The 19,447-nt window shown below is 40.1% G+C and overlaps 1 protein-coding gene across 2 annotated transcripts in view; it reads right to left on the bottom strand.

Annotated features, from left to right (window-relative positions):
• Nucleotides 1-251: 251 nt before the first annotated feature.
• Slc30a5 (solute carrier family 30 member 5) overlaps nucleotides 252-19,447 on the bottom strand; it is a 29,769-nt gene continuing 10,573 nt past the window's right edge. The window contains exons 4-16 of one of the 2 annotated variants that reach the window (XM_057789999.1): nucleotides 19,178-19,263; nucleotides 18,742-18,829; nucleotides 15,196-15,283; nucleotides 14,076-14,152; nucleotides 13,494-13,664; nucleotides 12,732-13,020; nucleotides 12,352-12,560; nucleotides 11,370-11,527; nucleotides 10,128-10,257; nucleotides 8,233-8,428; nucleotides 4,738-4,964; nucleotides 1,282-1,410; nucleotides 252-1,028 (exon numbers count right to left, since the gene is read on the bottom strand). In XM_057789999.1, the coding sequence (XP_057645982.1) occupies nucleotides 858-1,028; nucleotides 1,282-1,410; nucleotides 4,738-4,964; nucleotides 8,233-8,428; nucleotides 10,128-10,257; nucleotides 11,370-11,527; nucleotides 12,352-12,560; nucleotides 12,732-13,020; nucleotides 13,494-13,664; nucleotides 14,076-14,152; nucleotides 15,196-15,283; nucleotides 18,742-18,829; nucleotides 19,178-19,263 (2,019 nt within the window). In that variant the 3' untranslated portion in view covers nucleotides 252-857. The remainder of the gene's footprint in view (nucleotides 1,029-1,281; nucleotides 1,411-4,737; nucleotides 4,965-8,232; nucleotides 8,429-10,127; nucleotides 10,258-11,369; nucleotides 11,528-12,351; nucleotides 12,561-12,731; nucleotides 13,021-13,493; nucleotides 13,665-14,075; nucleotides 14,153-15,195; nucleotides 15,284-18,741; nucleotides 18,830-19,177; nucleotides 19,264-19,447) is intronic. The other variant, XM_057790000.1, reaches the window with a different exon arrangement.

Genomic DNA, 19,447 nt, shown 5'->3' with positions numbered 1-19,447 from the left:
AGTGACTCTCAACAGGCAATTATTTGTCTTGCACAACCAAGGAGGCAAGTGACTTGCTGGAAGTCAGGGACTGGTGAGCAAATGGATGAGAAGGGTCTTGGGGTGTCAGATGCACACAGGACAGGATATTCTACTTCAGAGATGCAAGATAACAGAAAGTAACATGACACAACTTAGTGCAAGTTCTTTGCCCTAATCAATTATTCATTTGCAAATACTACCAAAAATAAAAAAATTTATTTAATGGAGTGGTTAAATCATGTAATACATCAGGAACTATATTATAGTTCTCTATTCTCAATGTTTATCTTAAATCAGGGGTTGAAATTTCTCCTGAATAATTTACATTTCAAGTGGAAATACAGTTTTTACTTAATATACTTAAGTTATAATTAGAAATCAGTTTTATATACAGAAAATTCATAAATATAGAATTTTATTCCCATTTTGTCCTTCAGATATGCAAAAAAATCGACTAAAAACTTCCTCTGGGTCTTTGTAATAAACATGTAAATACATATTCACAGTGGGGATGCTTTCTGATAGAAAATAAATGCACAGAAGAAATTTGGTCTTCACCAGAATCCATCATTATGTGTCCATTTCTGAAGATGATGTGATATAATTACATCATGTTCATTCATATTTAAGAGTCCGATACACATAATTCAAACAGAGTAACCGTTTTCTTGTACAAATAATGCTTCATTCTGCATTTCAATTTTCTTTTAAAAGACTCCTTGATCCAACAGCAGGGAGCTTTAAAAGGCTCTGTACAGTTGTGTGCAACTTTCATGCTGATGTGACATTATACACACTGTCACTCAGCCTCCGCGGTCCATGCACACGGGCACACCTCACATGATGTAAGTACCATCTTTGCAGTATTTCATGGACTCCATCTGTTTTGTCATAGCCAGAACATCATTAAATCCAGTACTCAGGCCAGACATATGCTGAAAGTACGCCTCCTTTTCCACTTGGATTGTTAAGTTGTTTACTCCAGCATCTTTAAGTATTCCTGTAATCTGTTAAAAATTCAGAAAATTAAAGAATTTAGAATAATGTAGTTAGTACAGTTTTGTTCTTCAGACAGGGTCTTGAGATGTAGCCCAGGCTGGCCTGGAACTCACGGAACTCTGCCTGCTTCTGTGTCCCTGAGTTCTGGGATTAAAGGCGAGCACCACCAGGTCCAGCAAGATTGATATTTTATGAGTAAATGGCTACTAAGCCCTATAGTAGATAGACTCCTATAAGTGAACTATCACAGACAAAAGTTACCTGCTGCACAATTCTTTGTTCCAGCACATCAGAGGTCACCTGTATATGAATTGTTCCTGCTATAATATTGGCAGAGTGGCGCCAAAAATGAGGGTCTCGGTATGATATTAATCCTTCAATTTTCTGTATCTGTGAAGTAAGTAGAGAGGTGATATAAATGATTCTTATAAAATATATACAGATCATTTGATCTAGGAATCATTGTGGTGAGGTCAAAGAAATAAAAAGACACAGTTTATAATAAGCTGTTCAAGACATAGAGAACATATTTTGCCTACTCTAAACACTGCCTGGACATATTTACTTAACTATAGCTTCCTTTACACTGATAATGTGCACGCACACACAGTCACAGAGATAACAGATTTAAAAGACAGCCTCAGTTTTCAACAACAGAGGGTTGGTTAAATTGTCAACTACAGAAAACTGGCTAAATAAATGTAATATTACATTGCCATTAATATATACATTTCTTCAATATGGTATTAAATGGAGAAAGCTAAAGTATTTATTTTTGTTTTTCTTTTATGTATATGGGTGTTCTGTCTACATGTGTATACACACCATGTGTGTGCATGGTGTTTAGAGGCCAGAAGAGGGTGTTGGATCCTCTGAAACTGTGGAGTTACACAGACCACTGGGAGCAGGCACGTGGATGTTGGGAAGTGACACTGGGTCCTCTGGAAGACAAGCCAGTGCTCTACCTGCCGAGCCATCCATTGCTCTAGCCCTCAAGTATTTCATGTAGTGAAACAACTTATAAAGTGCTGTCAAATTTCATCTGATTTTTCTTTATATTTTGCTGTGCTTCAAACTTCTCTGTAATGGGCATATGTGTTATTATTTAAAGATACAGTTTTTGTGTGTGAATGTTTTGCTTTCATGTATGTAAATACACTATGTGTGCAGTGCTCATGAAGGTCACTGGATCCCCTGGAATTTACAGACAATCAAGATGCCATGTGGGTATGGGGAACTGAACCCGGGTCTTCTGTAGGAGCAGCAAGTGCTCTTAACTGTTGGAGCATGGTCAGTGAATGGAGCTGCGAGAGGGGAATTCTGAGTGTTTGTGGGTAAACTCCAAGAAAACGAGTCTTGTGAGCTCAATTTCTTTGAAAGCACGAACTGTTCTTGGAATGCTTCTGTGCACCTCCCATGGGACCAGGTGAGTGTTCTTCAGATCACTCCTACACCTGGCTACTGTTATTTATCCGTATGCCTCTGCAAAAGCCCATGTTGTTGCCACGTTCGGCTTGTCCTTGTGACCAGGACACTTTGCTCACGTGACTCCTAACTCTCGGAGTGTAAACTGAGGCTCTGAATAAAGCGGCTAAGTCATGAGACTGTCAGTTCACCTCGTCTTTAGGCTCCGCCCTCCCAGGTTCACACTGCTAGCTGCCAACTAGAGAGGTAAACACTTAACACTGCATATCTCCTTATGAGATATTTTTTAAAATAAAAAATACTTCTTAGAACTGAGGATGTCTTTAGCTGATAGAGGGCTTGCCTAACACGTACAAAGCCCTGGGTTCAGTCCTTCATACTGGAAAAAAAAATAGGTGGTGGTGGAACATGTCTGTATTCCTAGCACTTGGGAAGCAGGCAACATGTGGAATTAAAGTCCGGCCTGGGCTACACAAGACCCTATCTCAAAAAATAAGCCGGCAATAAAATCTTTTAAAAGTATGATATAGTATTCATTGATTATGAGAATGTGAGAAAACTTAAGTAACTCATTAAAATAAAAACTGTAATCCTAGCACTGGTGAGCCTGAGGAAGAACTGCTGCAAATCTGAGGCCACCCTAGGTTACTCAGTGAGTACCAGGCCAACCAGCAGAGGTATGTAGCAAGATGCTATCTCAAAAAGACAGGCTTCTACTAATTACTCAGTTAATTCTGTAAGTTTATTTTCTTGTTTATTCTCAAGTGCCATTTATTTATTTATTTATTTATTTATTTACTTATTTATTTAGGTTTTTCGAGACAGGGTTTCTCTGTAGCTTTGGTGCCCGTCCCAGAACTAGCTCTTGTAGACCAGGCTGGCCTTGAACTCCCAGAGATCCGCCTGCCTCTGCCTCCCGAGTGCTGGGATTAAAGGCGTGCGCCACCACAGCCCGGCTCAAGTGCCTTTTTTAAAAATGATTTTTATTTTATGTGCATTGGTGTTTTGCCTGCATGTATGTCTGTGTGAGGGTGTTGGATCCCTTAGAACTGGAGTTACAGTGCTCTTAACCGCTGAGCAATCTCTCCAGCCCCTTAAGCACTTTTTCAAGTAAGTCCTTAAAAAATATTTATTTATTTATTTATTTATTTATTTATTTATTTATTTATTTATTTATTTCTTATACAATATTCTGTCTGTGTGTATGCCTGTAGGCCGGAAGAGGGCACCAGACACCATTACAGATGGTTGTGAGCCACCATGTGGTTGCTGGGAATTGAACTCAGGACCTTTGGAAGAGCAGGCAATGCTCTTACCCTCTGAGCCATCTCTCCAGTCCCTCAAGTAAGTTTTTTTGTTTGTTTGTTTGTTTTTTTGGTTTTTCGAGACAGGGTTTCTCTGTGGTTTTGGAGCCTGTCCTGGAGTCAAGTAAGTTTTTTTTTTATGTGCACACGTGTGTGTATGTGTATCTGTCTGTCTGTGGAGGTCAGTGAGGTTTTCTTAAAAATACCATCCATCTTCTTTAAAACAAGGCATCTCACAGGCCTGGAGCTTATAAATCAGCTATCCTGGTCCCCTGGGATTATAGGTGATATTACATGCCTAGCATCTTGACATGGGTTCTGGGATTGAACTCAGATCCTCAGGGTTGTGAGGTGGATACTTTATTGACTGAATCATAGCTTGCCTTATTTTTAAATAATACTGAAAAGAGACAAAAAGAAACCAAAAACAAAATTCTAATGACAAAGAACTGAATAGAGATTAGAAAATTAGCATCAGGGCTGGAGAGATGGCTCAGAGGTTAAGAGCACTGGCTGCTCTTCCAGAGGACCCAAGTTCAATTCCCAGCAATCACATATTGGCTCACAACCATTTGTAGTAAGATCTGGTGCCCTCTTCTGACCTGCAGGCAGAACAATGTATACATAATAAATTTAAAAAAATCTTTTTTTAGCATCTTCGTCATACAGAATCTTATACTTATTCAGTTCTTGGTTTGTGTACTGTCTCGTCTTTTTCTTCTTTCCTTCTCCCTCTCCTGCCCATTCACCCCTGTACTCTGTCACTATAATACACATATTCTTAGCTCTTTTTATCTTCAGACAGTCTTACTTAAGTTGCCCAGGCTAGTCTTAAACTTTTGCTCATTTTATCTTACTCTCCAGGGCAACTGAGATTACAGGCTTGAGCGACTAAGGCCAGACCTACTATATTTATGGTCTTTATTTGTTAAAAGAATTACTCAACTTTAAGCGCTATTTTTAAAGGATAAAGTAGTGAGGAAATTACCTTTTCTAAAGCAATATGTAGTTCTTTTTCATATTCAGGTGGTAGTCGCAGAAGTAAGACTTGACAGGCGTCTTTAATCAGTGGGATAACACTGAGAAATATTAACACAGCAATAAAAAGAGAACACAGGGGATCGGCAATAAACCATCCAAACTGCTCTATAAGAACTGTGGAAACAATCACACCAATGCTGCCCAGTGTGTCTGCCAGAACATGGAGAAATACACCTACAAATAAAATGTTAAGGACATGAGCAATGACAGTCATCTAACTGGCCTCTTTACAGCACTGCTGACACCTATCAGTGCCAGGCCCCTTGTTAGTGGCTAAAGCACAGTTACCAGTTACTGTCAAGGAACCCAGAGTACAGACTCTGTAAGGACGCAGGCAATCGTGACACAGTATCTGTCTGGGAAGGCTTCCTAAAAATCATGCTTGAAGCAAGCCTGTTTTCTTCCCCCACCTCCTTGCACTCAAGGCCTTTTATGTGGTGGTGAGAGCTCTGCTGCTGAGTGGCTCAGGCCTTTAGTCCCAGCACTCAAGAGGAAAACATAAGGCAGGTCTCAGAGTTCCAGGACAGTCACACAGTAAGACTCTGCATTCAACACTAGCTTGTTTTGTCTTTTAAAAAGTAATATAACTAGCTAAAAAACGGAGTGCTTTTAGTGCCAGGCAGTGGTGGCACATAGCTTCAATCACAGCACTTGGGCAGAGGCTGGTGCATCTTTGAGGTCAGTATGATCCACATAGTGAGTTCTAGAACAGCCAGGGTTACACAGAGAAACCCTGTCTCATTCCCCCCCACCCTTACAAAACCACTGAACAACCAAACACAAGGTCTTTTCAGAAGGACCTTTTAAAAATAATGCTGTCAAGCCGGGCGGTGGTGGCGCACGCCTTTAATCCCAGCACTCGGGAGGCAGAGGCAGGCGGATCTCTGTGAGTTTGAGACCAGCCTGGTCTACAAGAGCTAGTTCCAGGACAGGCTCCAAAACCACAGAGAAACCCTGTCTCAAAAACCCAAAAAAAAAAAAAAAAAAAAAAAAAAAAAAAAAAAAAAAAATAATAATAATGCTGTCAAGTTGGTATGTGTAAAAAATCATGTGCTTAAAAGCTATTCCTACAAAAACAAAGTAAAATTAAGTATTTTTTGAAAAAATGTATTTATTACTATGTGTGCATGATATGTGTGTATGGACGTACATGCCTTGATGCATGTGGGGTGGTTAGATGCAATTTTGTGGAATTGGTTTTCTCCTTCCACCTTTACATGGGTTCTAGGATTACATTTTGGCCAACAGGCATCACTGGTCAGTCAGATCCTTCACCCACCAAGTCACACTGTACCAGTTCCCTTAGCTAAGTTTTTTTATTTTTTAAAAGACAGGGTTTCTCTGTGTAGCTCTGGCTGTCCCAGAGCTGTAGACCAGACTGGCCTTGAACTCACAGAGATTCACCTGTCTCTGACTCCGGAGTGCTGGGATTAAAGGCGTGTGCCACCACCATCTGGCTTGAGCCAAGTTTTGACATTACCCAAATTACTAACTGGCATAAACAATTCAATACCAAAAGAGATGAATAAAACCCAGTTCTTTTTATAGTACAAAAAATATTTGTTTTGTCAGTCACGAGTTTATTAACGGTACAGCAATTGATTCAAACATGGACATTTAATTAAGCACAAGTGTATTTCCCTTTTTGTTTTATGGTGTTAATAAAGGCTGCCATGTGTGGTAGGCATCTCTGGCCCCTTCATTTCCATTTTTTAAGATGACTTTATTGTGGAGTGAACATAACCTAAGATGTTTTCTTCCCTACTTTTTATGGTATAGTAATCCATCAATGTGGCCTACAGGTATAAGATTTCATAGACTGTGGGTCTTCAGAACTACTCATTAGGAACCCATCTGTCCTTACCTTTCTCCCTGGCTCCCTTTCCATGCTGAGCCTAAGTCTCATCACGTGAGAGCAGACTTCTGAGAAAGCCATCTTTCTCTGATGAGCTTAGCTCACGGACATTGTGTCCCCCAGGCTGATCCATGCTGCTGCATTTATAGTCCCTGCTTCCAGCTTCCTTTAGTGTTGGGAGCCTTGGGCACACTAGGCAAGTACTCTTCACTGAGCTATATTCTTAGCATTCTCCTTTAAAAAAATCCTGAATAAACCAGGCTTATGCCTTTAATTCTAGCATTTGGGAAGGAGAGGCAAGCCAGCCTAGTCTACAGAGCGAATTCCAGGACAGCCAAGGCTACTCAGAGAAACTGTCTCCATAAACAAAACAAGCAAACAACAACAACAACAACAAAAACCAAACCAAAACAACAACAAAATCCTGAGTAATAATTGTACCAGAATTTCAGAAGACAGTTCATGAACAGAGTCATGTGAGAATTCTGGATGCTTGTAAGAAAACTCCAAGAAAACAAAAGACAAAAGTCTTATGACCTCAGTTTCTTCAAAACACAGAATTGTTTTTGGAAGATGTTTTGTGCTCCTCCCAGGTATAGCAGATGGGGTGAGTTTACTCAGATCACTCAGTATGCTTGCTGTTGTTCAATTAAATGTTTAAACTATTCTCTATATGGAAAAACATATTTTTGTCACGTGTGGCTTGTCCTTGTGATTGTGTACAGCTTGAACTCATGAGAACTTTACTCTTGACCTTTCTTAACCCTGCTGCGGGAGCTCCTTCTGCTTTTTCAGCCAATAGTCGCTGAGATACCAGCCCACTGGGGCATGGTCTCTCTCTTTAAAGAGCAGCGGCAGCCCTCCACTCCAGAGACTAGACTCCTTTCCTGGCTGTTGTGTAGGACGGTCTTCTGTAAGGTTTCCCCCCCTCAAATAAATAACCCTTTGAATCCAAACTGGTGTGGGATTGTTTCGTGCATTATTGCTCCACGTTGGGCGCCATTCTGTAACATGAAGGCCAGCTTGTTGGGGTTTCTGCCCAGTCCCCACAGCCAGCAAGCCCCCAAAGAAAATCACACAGAGATCTCTGTAAGTTATAAAACTGATTTTCCCATTAGCTCAGGCTTCTTATTAACTCTTGTAGCTTATATTAACTCATTATTCTTATCTATGTTAGCCACATGACTTGGTACCTTTTTCAGTGGGGCAGGCCACATCCTGCTTCTTCAGTGATCTGAGCAGGAATGGGAGGAATGGGCTTCCTCCTTCCCAGCATTTTCCTGTTCTCATCACCCTGCCTCTACTTCCTGTCTGGTTGACCCACCTATACTTCCTGCCTGGCCAATCAGCGTTTATTTAAAATATGATCGACAGAATACAGACAATTCTGCCGCACCAAACCCTCAGAGTACAAATTGTCTAAGGCTCTTAATAAAGACAGCTATATCATGAGATTTTAGTCTGCTTCATTACTGGCTCCATTTTCCCAGGTCCCACCATCTCTAGAGTAGTAACACCAGCAGGCCAATATTGAATAAAAACAAGTACTAACATCAATTCAGGAGATAGGACTTCTTAAGAACTCACCCCTCATGTTAGCATTCATGCCTCCACCCGTGAAGCCGTGACTGTGACCATGATCACCGTGTCCATGAGTATGGTGAGAATGGCCTTGATCGGATGAGTGGCAGTGTCCATGAGAAGTTCCATGGCCATGGCTATGGGCATGGCTAAAGGCACAGATCCCAATAAGGTTTACAATCAGTCCTCCAATGGAGACTGGCTAGCAGAAAGGAGACAGGCAAAACTTTAATTTGAAACTTAGAAAACAAAGTTGCTATTTAGAAGCTATTACATGGCTGTATACTTTTCCTACTTACAGCTTAAGAACTTCACAGTAAACATCACTAAGTTCCCCAAGCAAAAAATTTTGGATCATTTTAACTTTCAAATACCAGAAAAAAACTGGTACACATATATGAATTTACTCTAATGTGATCAAGAATGGCAAATTCTGGCAGTACATGGTGGCGCACACCTTTAATTCCAGTACTCAGGAAGCAGAAGCAGGTGGATCTCTGTGAGTTCTAGGTGAGCCAGGGCTACATTGTGAGACCCTGTCTCAAAACAGATGGGCACATCATTGGTTCAACTGTACAAGCAAACCAAAACTCTAAACTGCTTTCAGTGATTTGAGAATTAAGTGTCATTTTCCTACTTATAGGTCAGGGGGGAGAAGGCTGGAGAGATGGTTCTGCAGTTAGGAGCATTGGCTGCTCTTCTAGAGGACCCAGATTTGAGTCCCAGCACCTACATGGTAGCTCACAACCATTTACAACTCCATTTCCAGGGGATCTCACGACCTCTCTAGCCTGTTACATGGTATACAGACATACATGTAGGCAAAATACACATACATATAATTAAAAGACTCAAGTGCCAGCATTAAAAAGTTAGTGATACATAACTCGAGGTCTAAAAGCACATCTTAAGTTGTGGAGGAATGCAACCCCAAGTCAGAGGCCTGAGAAACTGTGAGATGAAGAGCGGCTCAACAGAAGAGACATGCCATCTACAGAAACAACACGCGCAAGGACTGGGGTGCAGGAAGAACTAAAATGGTTATAATAGCTATATAACCTATTGGGTAAAATAAAATACAATTTTTATTCCTTTCTGATTTTATCTCTAACATTGTACAAATGCCTTCAGGTATCTAAAAATACAATCTTGAAAGAAAAAATATTTATTAAGTCATAACAAAACCTGTACATTTCATAATACAAGTTAACATTATTAGTCCAAGGCATCTGAGAAAAAGATTGGTTTCTAAAAGCCTACAGTAATAATGTAAACACATTATTAGTCTTTGTTTTTGTTGGGGCATATGCTCTCCGCCCCCCCCCCCCTTTAAGACATGGTTTCTCTGTAGCTTTGGAGCCTGTCCCGGAACTCAGATCTGCCAGCTTCTGCCTCCTGAGAGCCGGGATTAAAGGCATGTGCCACCACTGTCTGGTTGGGGCATATGTTTTAAGACCTCAATGTACTCAATGTATGCCTGAGGATGATACCAAATCCACCCACGTATGCTGTGTTTTGTTCTACACATACATACCTATGATAAAGTATAAGTCAGGCACAGTAAGAGACTAATAACAGAGATAAAACAGAACTATGATAACAATGCAATGTGATAAAACAGAGTCCTCTGGACTATCTCTAGTGCTGAGATTAAAGATATACATCACCATAGCTTGCTTAAAAATGACTTAAAACCAGATTTATTTAAGAAACTTTTCTTTTAATATACCATAGTAAAACTGTTACCAAGACCACAGGAAATGAAACAGTACACGAAGAGACAATGCACCAGAATGGAAGTCATGTTGACTTAACAAAGTCAGAACTGCCCTAGGTCGGTCGACCCTTGGTGGAAGAGCATGAGACGAGCAGGAGCTCAAAGAGGAAAGAGAAATACTTACTGTCAACATGTTTGTGTCTAGTTCTGGAGGATCAATCAATCTAGTCACTGATTCCATAAACACAAAAAAAGCTATGACTATCAGGAAAAGTCCATTAATAAACCCAGAGAGAATTTCTATTCGGCCATACCTAAAAACACAGAGTACTTTTTAGAAAGGAAAAACAAGTACTTTAAAAATATAAACATTATAAACTTATAATAAATGAGGAAACAAGTCCAGGCTTTCACACTACTAAGTAAATAATATAAAATTATCAAAATTTAAAAATATTATTTATGTTCAAAAGTCATCCCCAAATATATATTTATTGGAATTTTGTATATATACAGCCCTTCTTACAGAAAGCCTTGTCTGGTTTTATAGCAACAAATCATCTCTCTCTAAACTTCTGATGCATCCCATATCTCTCACGGCACACATTCTGTTCTCTACCAAAACTATTGTGTTTTGGTTCATCCTCTTTTCACTGGGTCTGGAGAGACCGCTCAGAAGTTATGAGCACTTCTTGGTGCTTTTGCAGAGAACCCAAGTTTGAGTCCCTGCAACTACACAGCAGTTGTAACTGTCTGTAATCCAGTCCCAGTCATCTGACTGTCTCTTCTGGCCACTGTGGGCATTAGGTACACACATATAAGCAGCAACACATACAACACACTCAAACATACACAGACACACACACACACACCTAAAATAAAACACATACACAAGAATAATATAAACAATCACTAAGGGGTATGTTTATTTAAATAGGTTTCTTTCTTTTTTTCTTTTTGGTTTTATGAGACATGGCTTTTCTTTCTAACAGCATGTACTACTACTGCCTAGCTACAGTAAGTCTTACTAAAACAACTTGCATGCAAAAGAGATTTGACATTTGTTCAATTATTGTCGTAATGTGAGGATATTTTCATATAGTCACTTCAAATTTTAAATACTTTTTAACAAAAAGATGCGAATGGTCATGAATATTTCATGCCCTCAAAGAAACATGATGAACAAAACCACAAGTGGTTTAGGTGGTATTTCTTCTCTTTGCTTCTAAACAGATGTGTTAGGAAGAATAATGTTGAGCTGACTGCCATTCAGCATTAGTCAATGTGTAGCTCTTGTTCCCCATTAACTTGAAATGAAACAAAAGTGAAGATTTGGCATTATCTCTATGGGATGTAATGTATTTTGTTTCTGAAGATGGAATCTGAACTGTTTTAAAGAAACTGAGTGCCTTGATAGCATACCTACCCATAGGAGAAAATCCGGGTTGCTTTCCATCGACTCATCAGGGCAGCAAAGAGTCCCATGACCAAAGCTGAACAATCAAAGAGCATGTGGAATCCATCTGAGATCAGGCCTAGACTATTGGTTAATACGCCATAGAACAGCTCCACAAATGTAAAAAGCTAAAAAGGTTTCAAACATTATAGGAGGAGCATGTTGAGAATAAATTACAATAAAGAACTATTAACTTCAATCATAAGAATTTAACCTTTAGTTACCCAAACTGTCTTTGAAGATGTGTTTCAAACTCTACCTGACACTTACCCTGGAAACTGTATTTCATAAGATCATAAAGAACTAAGCTATCAGCCGGGCGATGGTGGCGCACGCCTTTAATCCCAGTACTTGGGAGGCAGAGGCAGGCGGATCTCTGTGAGTTCGAGACTAGCCTGGTCTACAGAGCTAGTTCCAGGACAGGCTCCAAAGCCACAGAGAAACTCTGTCTCGAAAAACCAAAAAAAAGCTGGGCGGTGGTGGCGCACGCCTTTAATCTCAGCACTCAGGAGGCAGAGGCAGGCGGATCTCTGTGAGTTTGAGGCCAGCCTGGTCTACAAGAGCTAGTTCCAGGACAGGCTCCAAAACCACAGAGAAACCCTGTCTCGAAAATAAAAAAAAAAAAAAAAAAAAAAAAAGGAACTAAGCTATCAGACATAACCATTTTATAAACTAGAAGGCACTGTTCGATCTGTATATCTGTGGGCAAGGTTTAAAACGTCAGGCACCTCTTACAAGCTACGGGAGCAGTAGTTTAAAACAGCACAATAAACCAGAATTCCCATAGTACTGCAAAAATTGTGTGCCTTGTCTGAATAGGTGCCTTGCTACTAATTAGAGAAAAATGTAAATTTTGGCCCATCTTTGTCAGAAACTAAAGTGCTAAAATTACGTATCATGCCAAAATAAAAACATTGTGCTTTAAAATATGACTAATATTTAGAATTCTTACCAGATTCAAGCACAAAAAGTAGAAGATCTGCCTAGAGTCGCTTTCCTCGAGAATCTGTTTTAGTGATTCCTTAATAAATCTAGGGACCGACTGTGAGCTGTGCTGGAAAGCATCGCCCATGAAGTGATAGAGGGGTGTTCCTTCAGGAGAATATCCAATGAGGGTGCCTTTCTGTCCTCGTTTGGAGGGAGATGATAGGATGTTGGCCGCTACAAAGAGAAAAGGAGACTATTAGACAAGCTTTGAGCATTTAAGTCACCAACATGGTCACTGTCAACAAGGACTAAAATGCAAGTACTGAATGACCTCTATACTGAAGGCTTAAACAGCAGAAACCACACAACAGATTAATGCAAATAAAAGCAAGGGCAAATGCTTACACAAAATGAAGAACACGGCACTCACTACCACTCCTCCAGACAAGACGTGCTCTGTGCCCTCCTGGTGTGCTGCTCTGTTCACAGCCCGGAGTTGGTCTGTTATTGGATGTGTCCAGAAATTTCCAAAAAGGAGTGCACTAATAAAAACGGGCAAGGATCCATAGCGGGCACACTTGGATACTTCCATTTTGACTGAACAAAGGGAATCCATATAGAAGTCCAGGATCACGACAAAAAAGATAACTGTGGTGAAAGGCATGATGAGAGAAAACCAAGACTCAACCTTACTCTAGAAATGGAAACAGACAACACAGAACACCGTCAGTATTCTACGGGGGGAGAGCAGATTTCACAGAATGTTTGTTGATCATTTATACAGAAACAAATACTCATGACTCAATACAATTCACAACATGCCAACATGGAAGAGTCACAAAGTATCAGTACATTTCCCTAGTATTCTCCAGAATACTAACAAAACCCCAAGCTTGTTTAATTTTATAATACTAAGGAGCCAAAATCTTTGAGTTCAAGACTACTAGCTGGATTTTCTTCATCAATTCCTTTGGGCCATAGGAATGAATGTGAAGTATATGTAAATGTAATAGTATTGACTTACATTTTTATAAACAATTAAAATTAACTCAAAAAAAGGGGGAAAAATCAAAGAAAAAATGAGGATAATTTAAACTACTCTCAACCTCAAATTAAAAAATGCTGAACTGAAATTTCTAATGGTAACTCTATTTGTTAAACAATTACCTCAGTTGTCACAGAAAGAACAATCACCCACGGGCAAAGGAGAAACACAGAAACAAGCTGAGATAAGGCTTGAAGGCGTTTAGCTCCACCAACATCTATAGAGAGCTTTCTAGAAGCCGTATGAAAACCAACTTTACAACATAAAGCCAGCACCAGCAAGAGCACACCACCCTATAAGTGAAACGAGAAACGTCTCATTAAAACATATATACTATCATATTCAAAATATGTAAAGACTTATACATTTCTTTACAAACGTTTGAGATCACCTCTCCAGTCCTGAAATAAATTAGTTTAAATGTATATATTTTTGACAGTTATCGATAATGTAGCTGGCCTTAAACCAGAGATCCTCTTACCTCAGCTGCTTCAGTGTGAAGAGTAAAGACGTATGCCAGGTTTAAATGAAACTTAAAAATACTTTCTATGGTGGCATAGGCCTAGAGGTAGAGGTAGGAGGATCAAGAGTTCAAGGTCGTCCTTGGCTACCTATCAAGTTCTAGGAGAGCTGGGCTACCCGAGGCCCTGCCTCCCATGCCCCCTATTCCCCCAGTGACAGTTACAACATGGAGAAGAGCATACCTTGTGATCCGCCACACCTAAGAAGGCAATAGCTGTATAAAGCATGTGAGTTAGAGCGCTGTCATGATGTCCTTCAGCTAAGGAAGCTGTAGTAAAGGAAAACACTTTTCAATCTCAGCTTCCAAAGCGAAAGTTCTGTTCAAAGTTTAATTGTTTTGAAGATAAACCAGCCTGGGTATGCCATTTCAACTACCCTTAGTAACATGGTACTTTTGAAAACAATTCAATTTAATTCTAAAAAAAATGTACAAATTTACAAAATTTACAAATTGCACACCCCTGAACCCCTGCCCCGCCTCCCAAGAGATGGGCTTTTAAGGATGGGCTACCATGCTTGGCTTCTGGGTGTGTGGACTGCTGTACAACTATGACTGTGCTGAGACAATGACTCCATTTTGGTTCTTAGCCTCCAAAAGATGCACAAACAGGCAAGGCATCTTTTTGGTCCACTCCTGTGATGGAAGTAGACCTTAATGCTAATCTTCAGTTCAGTCTGTAAAATTGGTCTTCAACTTGTCTTCTCTACATCGCTGAGCACACAAGGCCCAGCAAAGTGAGCAGCAGACAGGAGGGTGTGTTGGGTGTGGATGTAGCAGATACAATCTGGAGCCTTTTTTGCTCCCATCTCAGTGTGACAGAATAAACTGCTATTAGCTTACTAATAAACCCCAGGGTACCAAGTGTCAGCACTCAAGAGGAAAACTGGTACTTTGGTGTACTGCAGAATAGACAAAGGCGTATGGCTGGAAAAGAATAAGGCAGGTTATAGAGTTGAGAGTAGAGAACAGACATATTTGACTTGGAAGATGGGTTCAAGAGTATGGACTGAGCAGGCAAGAGCAATTCGGGGCAAGGCCGTGAAAACTAGGGCAAAGGACTTTAAATGTTTTGTTGTTTTCTAGCAGCAGGACATTCTAAAATATGAGCACTGTAGAAAAATACTGAGGATATTCTAAAACATTCAACTTGGAATAATTTTACTATTTACTTGAACAGTGATTAATGTCAACATGAATCTCGGAAAGTCACTTGTGACCCATGAGTTTAATTTCCTTCTTCTTTTTCCCATTCTGCCGGCTTCTAATTTTCTCCCCGACTTTAATCTAGTGCAAAAGGATACGGTGTTCAGCCATCTTAGCCATGAGGTCATCATTGTCGAAAAGCAATAAACAGATTACAGCAATAATGAAAAATGCAGCCCCCCTTGTCTGAAAGAGAAGAAATAGAAGTTCTGTTTTTGTTTTTTATTAAAAGGTTAATTATTAGCATGATAACCGCACTAATGCTAGAGGAAAAAGTTTCTGTCCCTTTCACTTTTTAAGACAGGCTTTTGCTACACAGCCCAGGCTGGCCTTGTACTCACAATCCTCCACCAAGCATGGCTTCAGAAGAGTTAAAAATGTATACTGGGCAGTGGTGGCGCATGTCTTTAAACCCAGCACTGGGGAGGAGACAGGCGGATCTCTTTGAGTTCAAGGCCAGCCTGGTCTACAGAGTGAGTTCCAGGGCAAGCTCCAAAGCAACCCTGTTTTGAAAAACAAGACAAAACAAAAAAGGAACATTTAGTAAAAGTTAACACTTGACATTATCATCTTTACATAGTTTACAGTACAACAAATAATAAAAGCAACAGAAATAAACTCTGGAGAGCATTTTTAATGGTAACATCGTATCTCCTTCAAAATGTTACCAGGCATATTAACATGAACAAACCATTAAGGTTTACAGAGTAAGTTTCCTAATTTTTGGTTGAAAAGCCCTCAGGAACAACAGTTAGTAGAGCCGTTTTGCATTCTGCAACACTTAAGAAACAGAACAGTCTAGCTAGTGCTCCCCTAGGGAAAAGGTCCATGGAACCATGCTGAGAAAATCAGGTCATTCCTAAGAGAGTGTTAAAGATGCGTATGGTAGATGTGTGTGCTGGCTGTATGCAAGCATAAGGAAGACGGACGAAGACAGTTGGTGATTTCTATTGCTCTCTACTTTTTTAAGATTAGTTTTTATTTAAACGTGTACATGTGTGGGAATTGTGCACATGAACGTAGGTGTCGTCAGAGAACAAAAGAGGGTGTCAGATCCCTAGGAGTTGGAGTTACAAGCAGTTGTAAGCCACCCCACCCAGAGGGGTTGTTGGAAATCCACACTCCAATCCTCTTACCTTTCTACCGTATTTTTTGAGATAGGGTTTCTCAATGAATCTGAAACTGAAATTGGCTGCTCTGACTAGGCGGGCTAGCTTGCCTGCCCCAGGACCTACCTGTCTCTACCACACCACAATGGGGTTATAAGCATAAAGAGCAAGGCCTGGGACCTGAGTTTTACATGGGTGCCGAGGACCTGTATTCAGGTTCCTGCTCTCACAGCCATATACCGTGCCCTGATAAACCTTGTTTAAGAGACAGGGTTTCTCTGTGTAGCCCTGGCTGTTCTCCAACTCAGAGACCCGCCTGCCTCTGCCTCCTGAGTGCTGGGACTAAAGGCGTGTGCCACCACCACCCGGCTTCCTGATAAACTTTTAAAGTCTGTGCTGTCATTGCAGGGAAAGAATATGGATAAAAGAAAGTTACAGAAAAAATGTATAAGCCTAGTTCATATAAGCATTTCAGAAAGTTAGATATAAAAACTTCATATTCTTACAATTTGTTATCTGTAAACTCACAAGTATTTTATGCAATATTTATACTTACACGTATTATTTCACACATTTACATAAGAATATCATGTACACTTAGCAATGGAACTATAAAACTTCCAGTAAATAAAAATTTCAAATGAAAACAAGACATTCCGGGTGGTAGTGGCACATGCCTTTAATCCCTGCACTTAGGAGGCAGAGGCAGGTGGATCTCTGTTTGAGGCCAGCTCTGGTATACAAGAGCTAGTTGCAGAACAGGCTCTAAAGCTATAGAGAAACCCTGTCTCCAACAAAACAAAACAAAACAAAAAAGTGTCTGACCTTTGGCCTGGCGGTGGTGGTGTACACCTTTAATCCCAGCACTTGGGAGGCAGAGGCAGGTGAATCCCAGTGAGTTTGAGGCCAGCCTGGTCTACAAGAGCTTGTTCCAGGACAGCTAGGACTGTTACACGGGAAAATCCTGTCTTGAAAAACAAAACAAGGGCTGGAGAGATGGCTCAGTGGTTAAGAGCACTGCCTGCTCTTCCAGAGGTCCTGAGTTCAATTCCCAGCAACCACATGATGGCTCACAACCATCTGTAGTAAGATCTGGTGCTCCCTTCTGGCCTGAAGAACAGTGTATATCTAATGAACAAATAAATACTTTTTAAAAAAAATATTTATTTATTTATTTATTTATTTATTTATTTATTAATTATGTATACAATATTCTGTCAGTGTATGTGCCTGCAGGCCAAAAGAGGGCACTAGACCTCACTACAGATGGTTGTGAGCCACCATGTGGTTGCCGGGAATTGAACTCAGGACCTTTGGAAGAGCAGGCAATGCTCTTAACCACTGAGCCATCTCTTCAGCCCTGAATAAATAAATCTTAAAAAAAATATTTAAAGCCGGGCGGTGGTGGCGCACGCCTTTAATCCCAGCACTCGGGAGGCAGAGGCAGGCGGATCTCTGGGAGTTCGAGTCCAGCCTGGTCTGCAAGAGCTAGTTCCAGGACAGGAACCAAAAGCTACGGAGAAACCCTGTCTCGAAAAAAAAAACAAAAACAAAAAACAAAAAACAAACAAACAAAAAAAAAAAACAAAAAACAAAAAAAGAAAGAAAGAAAAAGAAAAGAAGACATTCGTCTGTTCAATAAATTCTTAGTGTGGTGAGAATTATGGCCAAAGGCAGCATACAAAAAACCTACATTGCAGACATACATACAGACAGGGCCAGGGAGTGATAAGTGTGAACAAAAAAAATCTACACAATTAAAAATGTTCCTTTCTTTTAACCCCCATTTCCTTTCATTTTTCCTCCCCCTGTTCTCTGCTGCCCCATCTTTTTGTTTTTAAAGGTAGAGTCTCACCATGTAGTACAGGCTAGCCTCAAACTCTCTTATCTGTTAAAAATTAGATTTATTTATTGTGTGTGGTAGGGGAGGGATGCAACTGCTATGGAATCAGACGCCAGTTTCCACAACAAGGCACCATGAGTAGGAATATTTTAATTTGGTAAAATGGAGATAGTGTAGTGCCAGCTCTAACATTTGGACGGTAGACTGACAACTCACTTTCCAAAAGACAGTAATACTTAAATTATTTCTGTTCAACAGGGATGACAAGTTGGTGAGGCTCTGGGTTCAGCAGACTAAACACAGCAAGCTCACAGGCTTTTCCTATGAACGTGAAGAATAAGGCAGAGGGCTCCAGGCGGCACGTGAAGGAGATCTTCGCAGGTGATGTCAGTTCTCTACTGTGGTTGTATAGGTGTTTACACAATCTACAAATACGTGTGTAACACTGCTAAAACCTGAGTAAAGGATTAAAGCATGGATTATACTGTTATCAACCTCTAGGTCTCCTTTGGGAAAAGCTGACTAGAAAGCACATCTCCGCACTGTTCTCACAACTTCCTATGAAACTATAATCATCAAAATGCAGCCAGAAAAATGTTTAGCTACTATTAAGTCTCTTCATTATTATAAATGGTAAAAGATATGGTTTGTTTTGCTATGAACAATGTGTTTAACAATGATGGAAAACCTACCTTTGCTGGTCCTCCTCCAGAGCTAGTGAACAGCACACTGAGCAGTGAGATAACGACAATATCACTGTGTTCAAACAGCAGCAAAGTCCTAGAAAAGAAAACACTGCTCAGGAATGGATCTGACCTTTTTCAGGAAGTACGAACTCAGTCAGAGTAAGAAAAGAAAATCCCTTTGGTTTCACAAAACATGAGAAAGAGAAATATGGACAATTCCTTTGGAAAATATTTCGGTATTAACTGTCTTAGAAAGAATGAGGCTACAAAATACCAGACAATAATAATCTTCATGATCCCCAAGACCCACTTGGTAGAAGGAGTGACTGCCAGTCTCTGACCTCTACATATATGCACATGCAAATACTAAAAGATACAGAACAAAATTAAGATTCAAATGAATAAATGTTAACAAATAGCGAAAATACATGTTTTTATTTACCTTAGTGGTCCACAAAGAGTAAGGCCAAAAAACCACAAAAGTGATATGATACATCCAGCAACTGCATGTTTAAATATTTTGATCCACTATAAATAGAAAAAAATTAAAAACCTTAGTCATATCCATTTGCTAGTAAATATTCCATGCTTAAATAATACCTACAGAAGGCAGCACATGGTAGAGCATGTCTTTGATTTCTGAACCCAGGAGATAGGGCAGGCAGACCTTTAATTTCAGGCCAACCTGGTCTACATAATGAATTCCAAGTTG

This window comes from Chionomys nivalis, chromosome 15 (assembly GCF_950005125.1).
Source record: "Chionomys nivalis chromosome 15, mChiNiv1.1, whole genome shotgun sequence".
NCBI classification, from domain to species: Eukaryota; Metazoa; Chordata; class Mammalia; order Rodentia; family Cricetidae; genus Chionomys; species Chionomys nivalis.
This window is presented reverse-complemented; position numbering and strand designations above follow the sequence as displayed.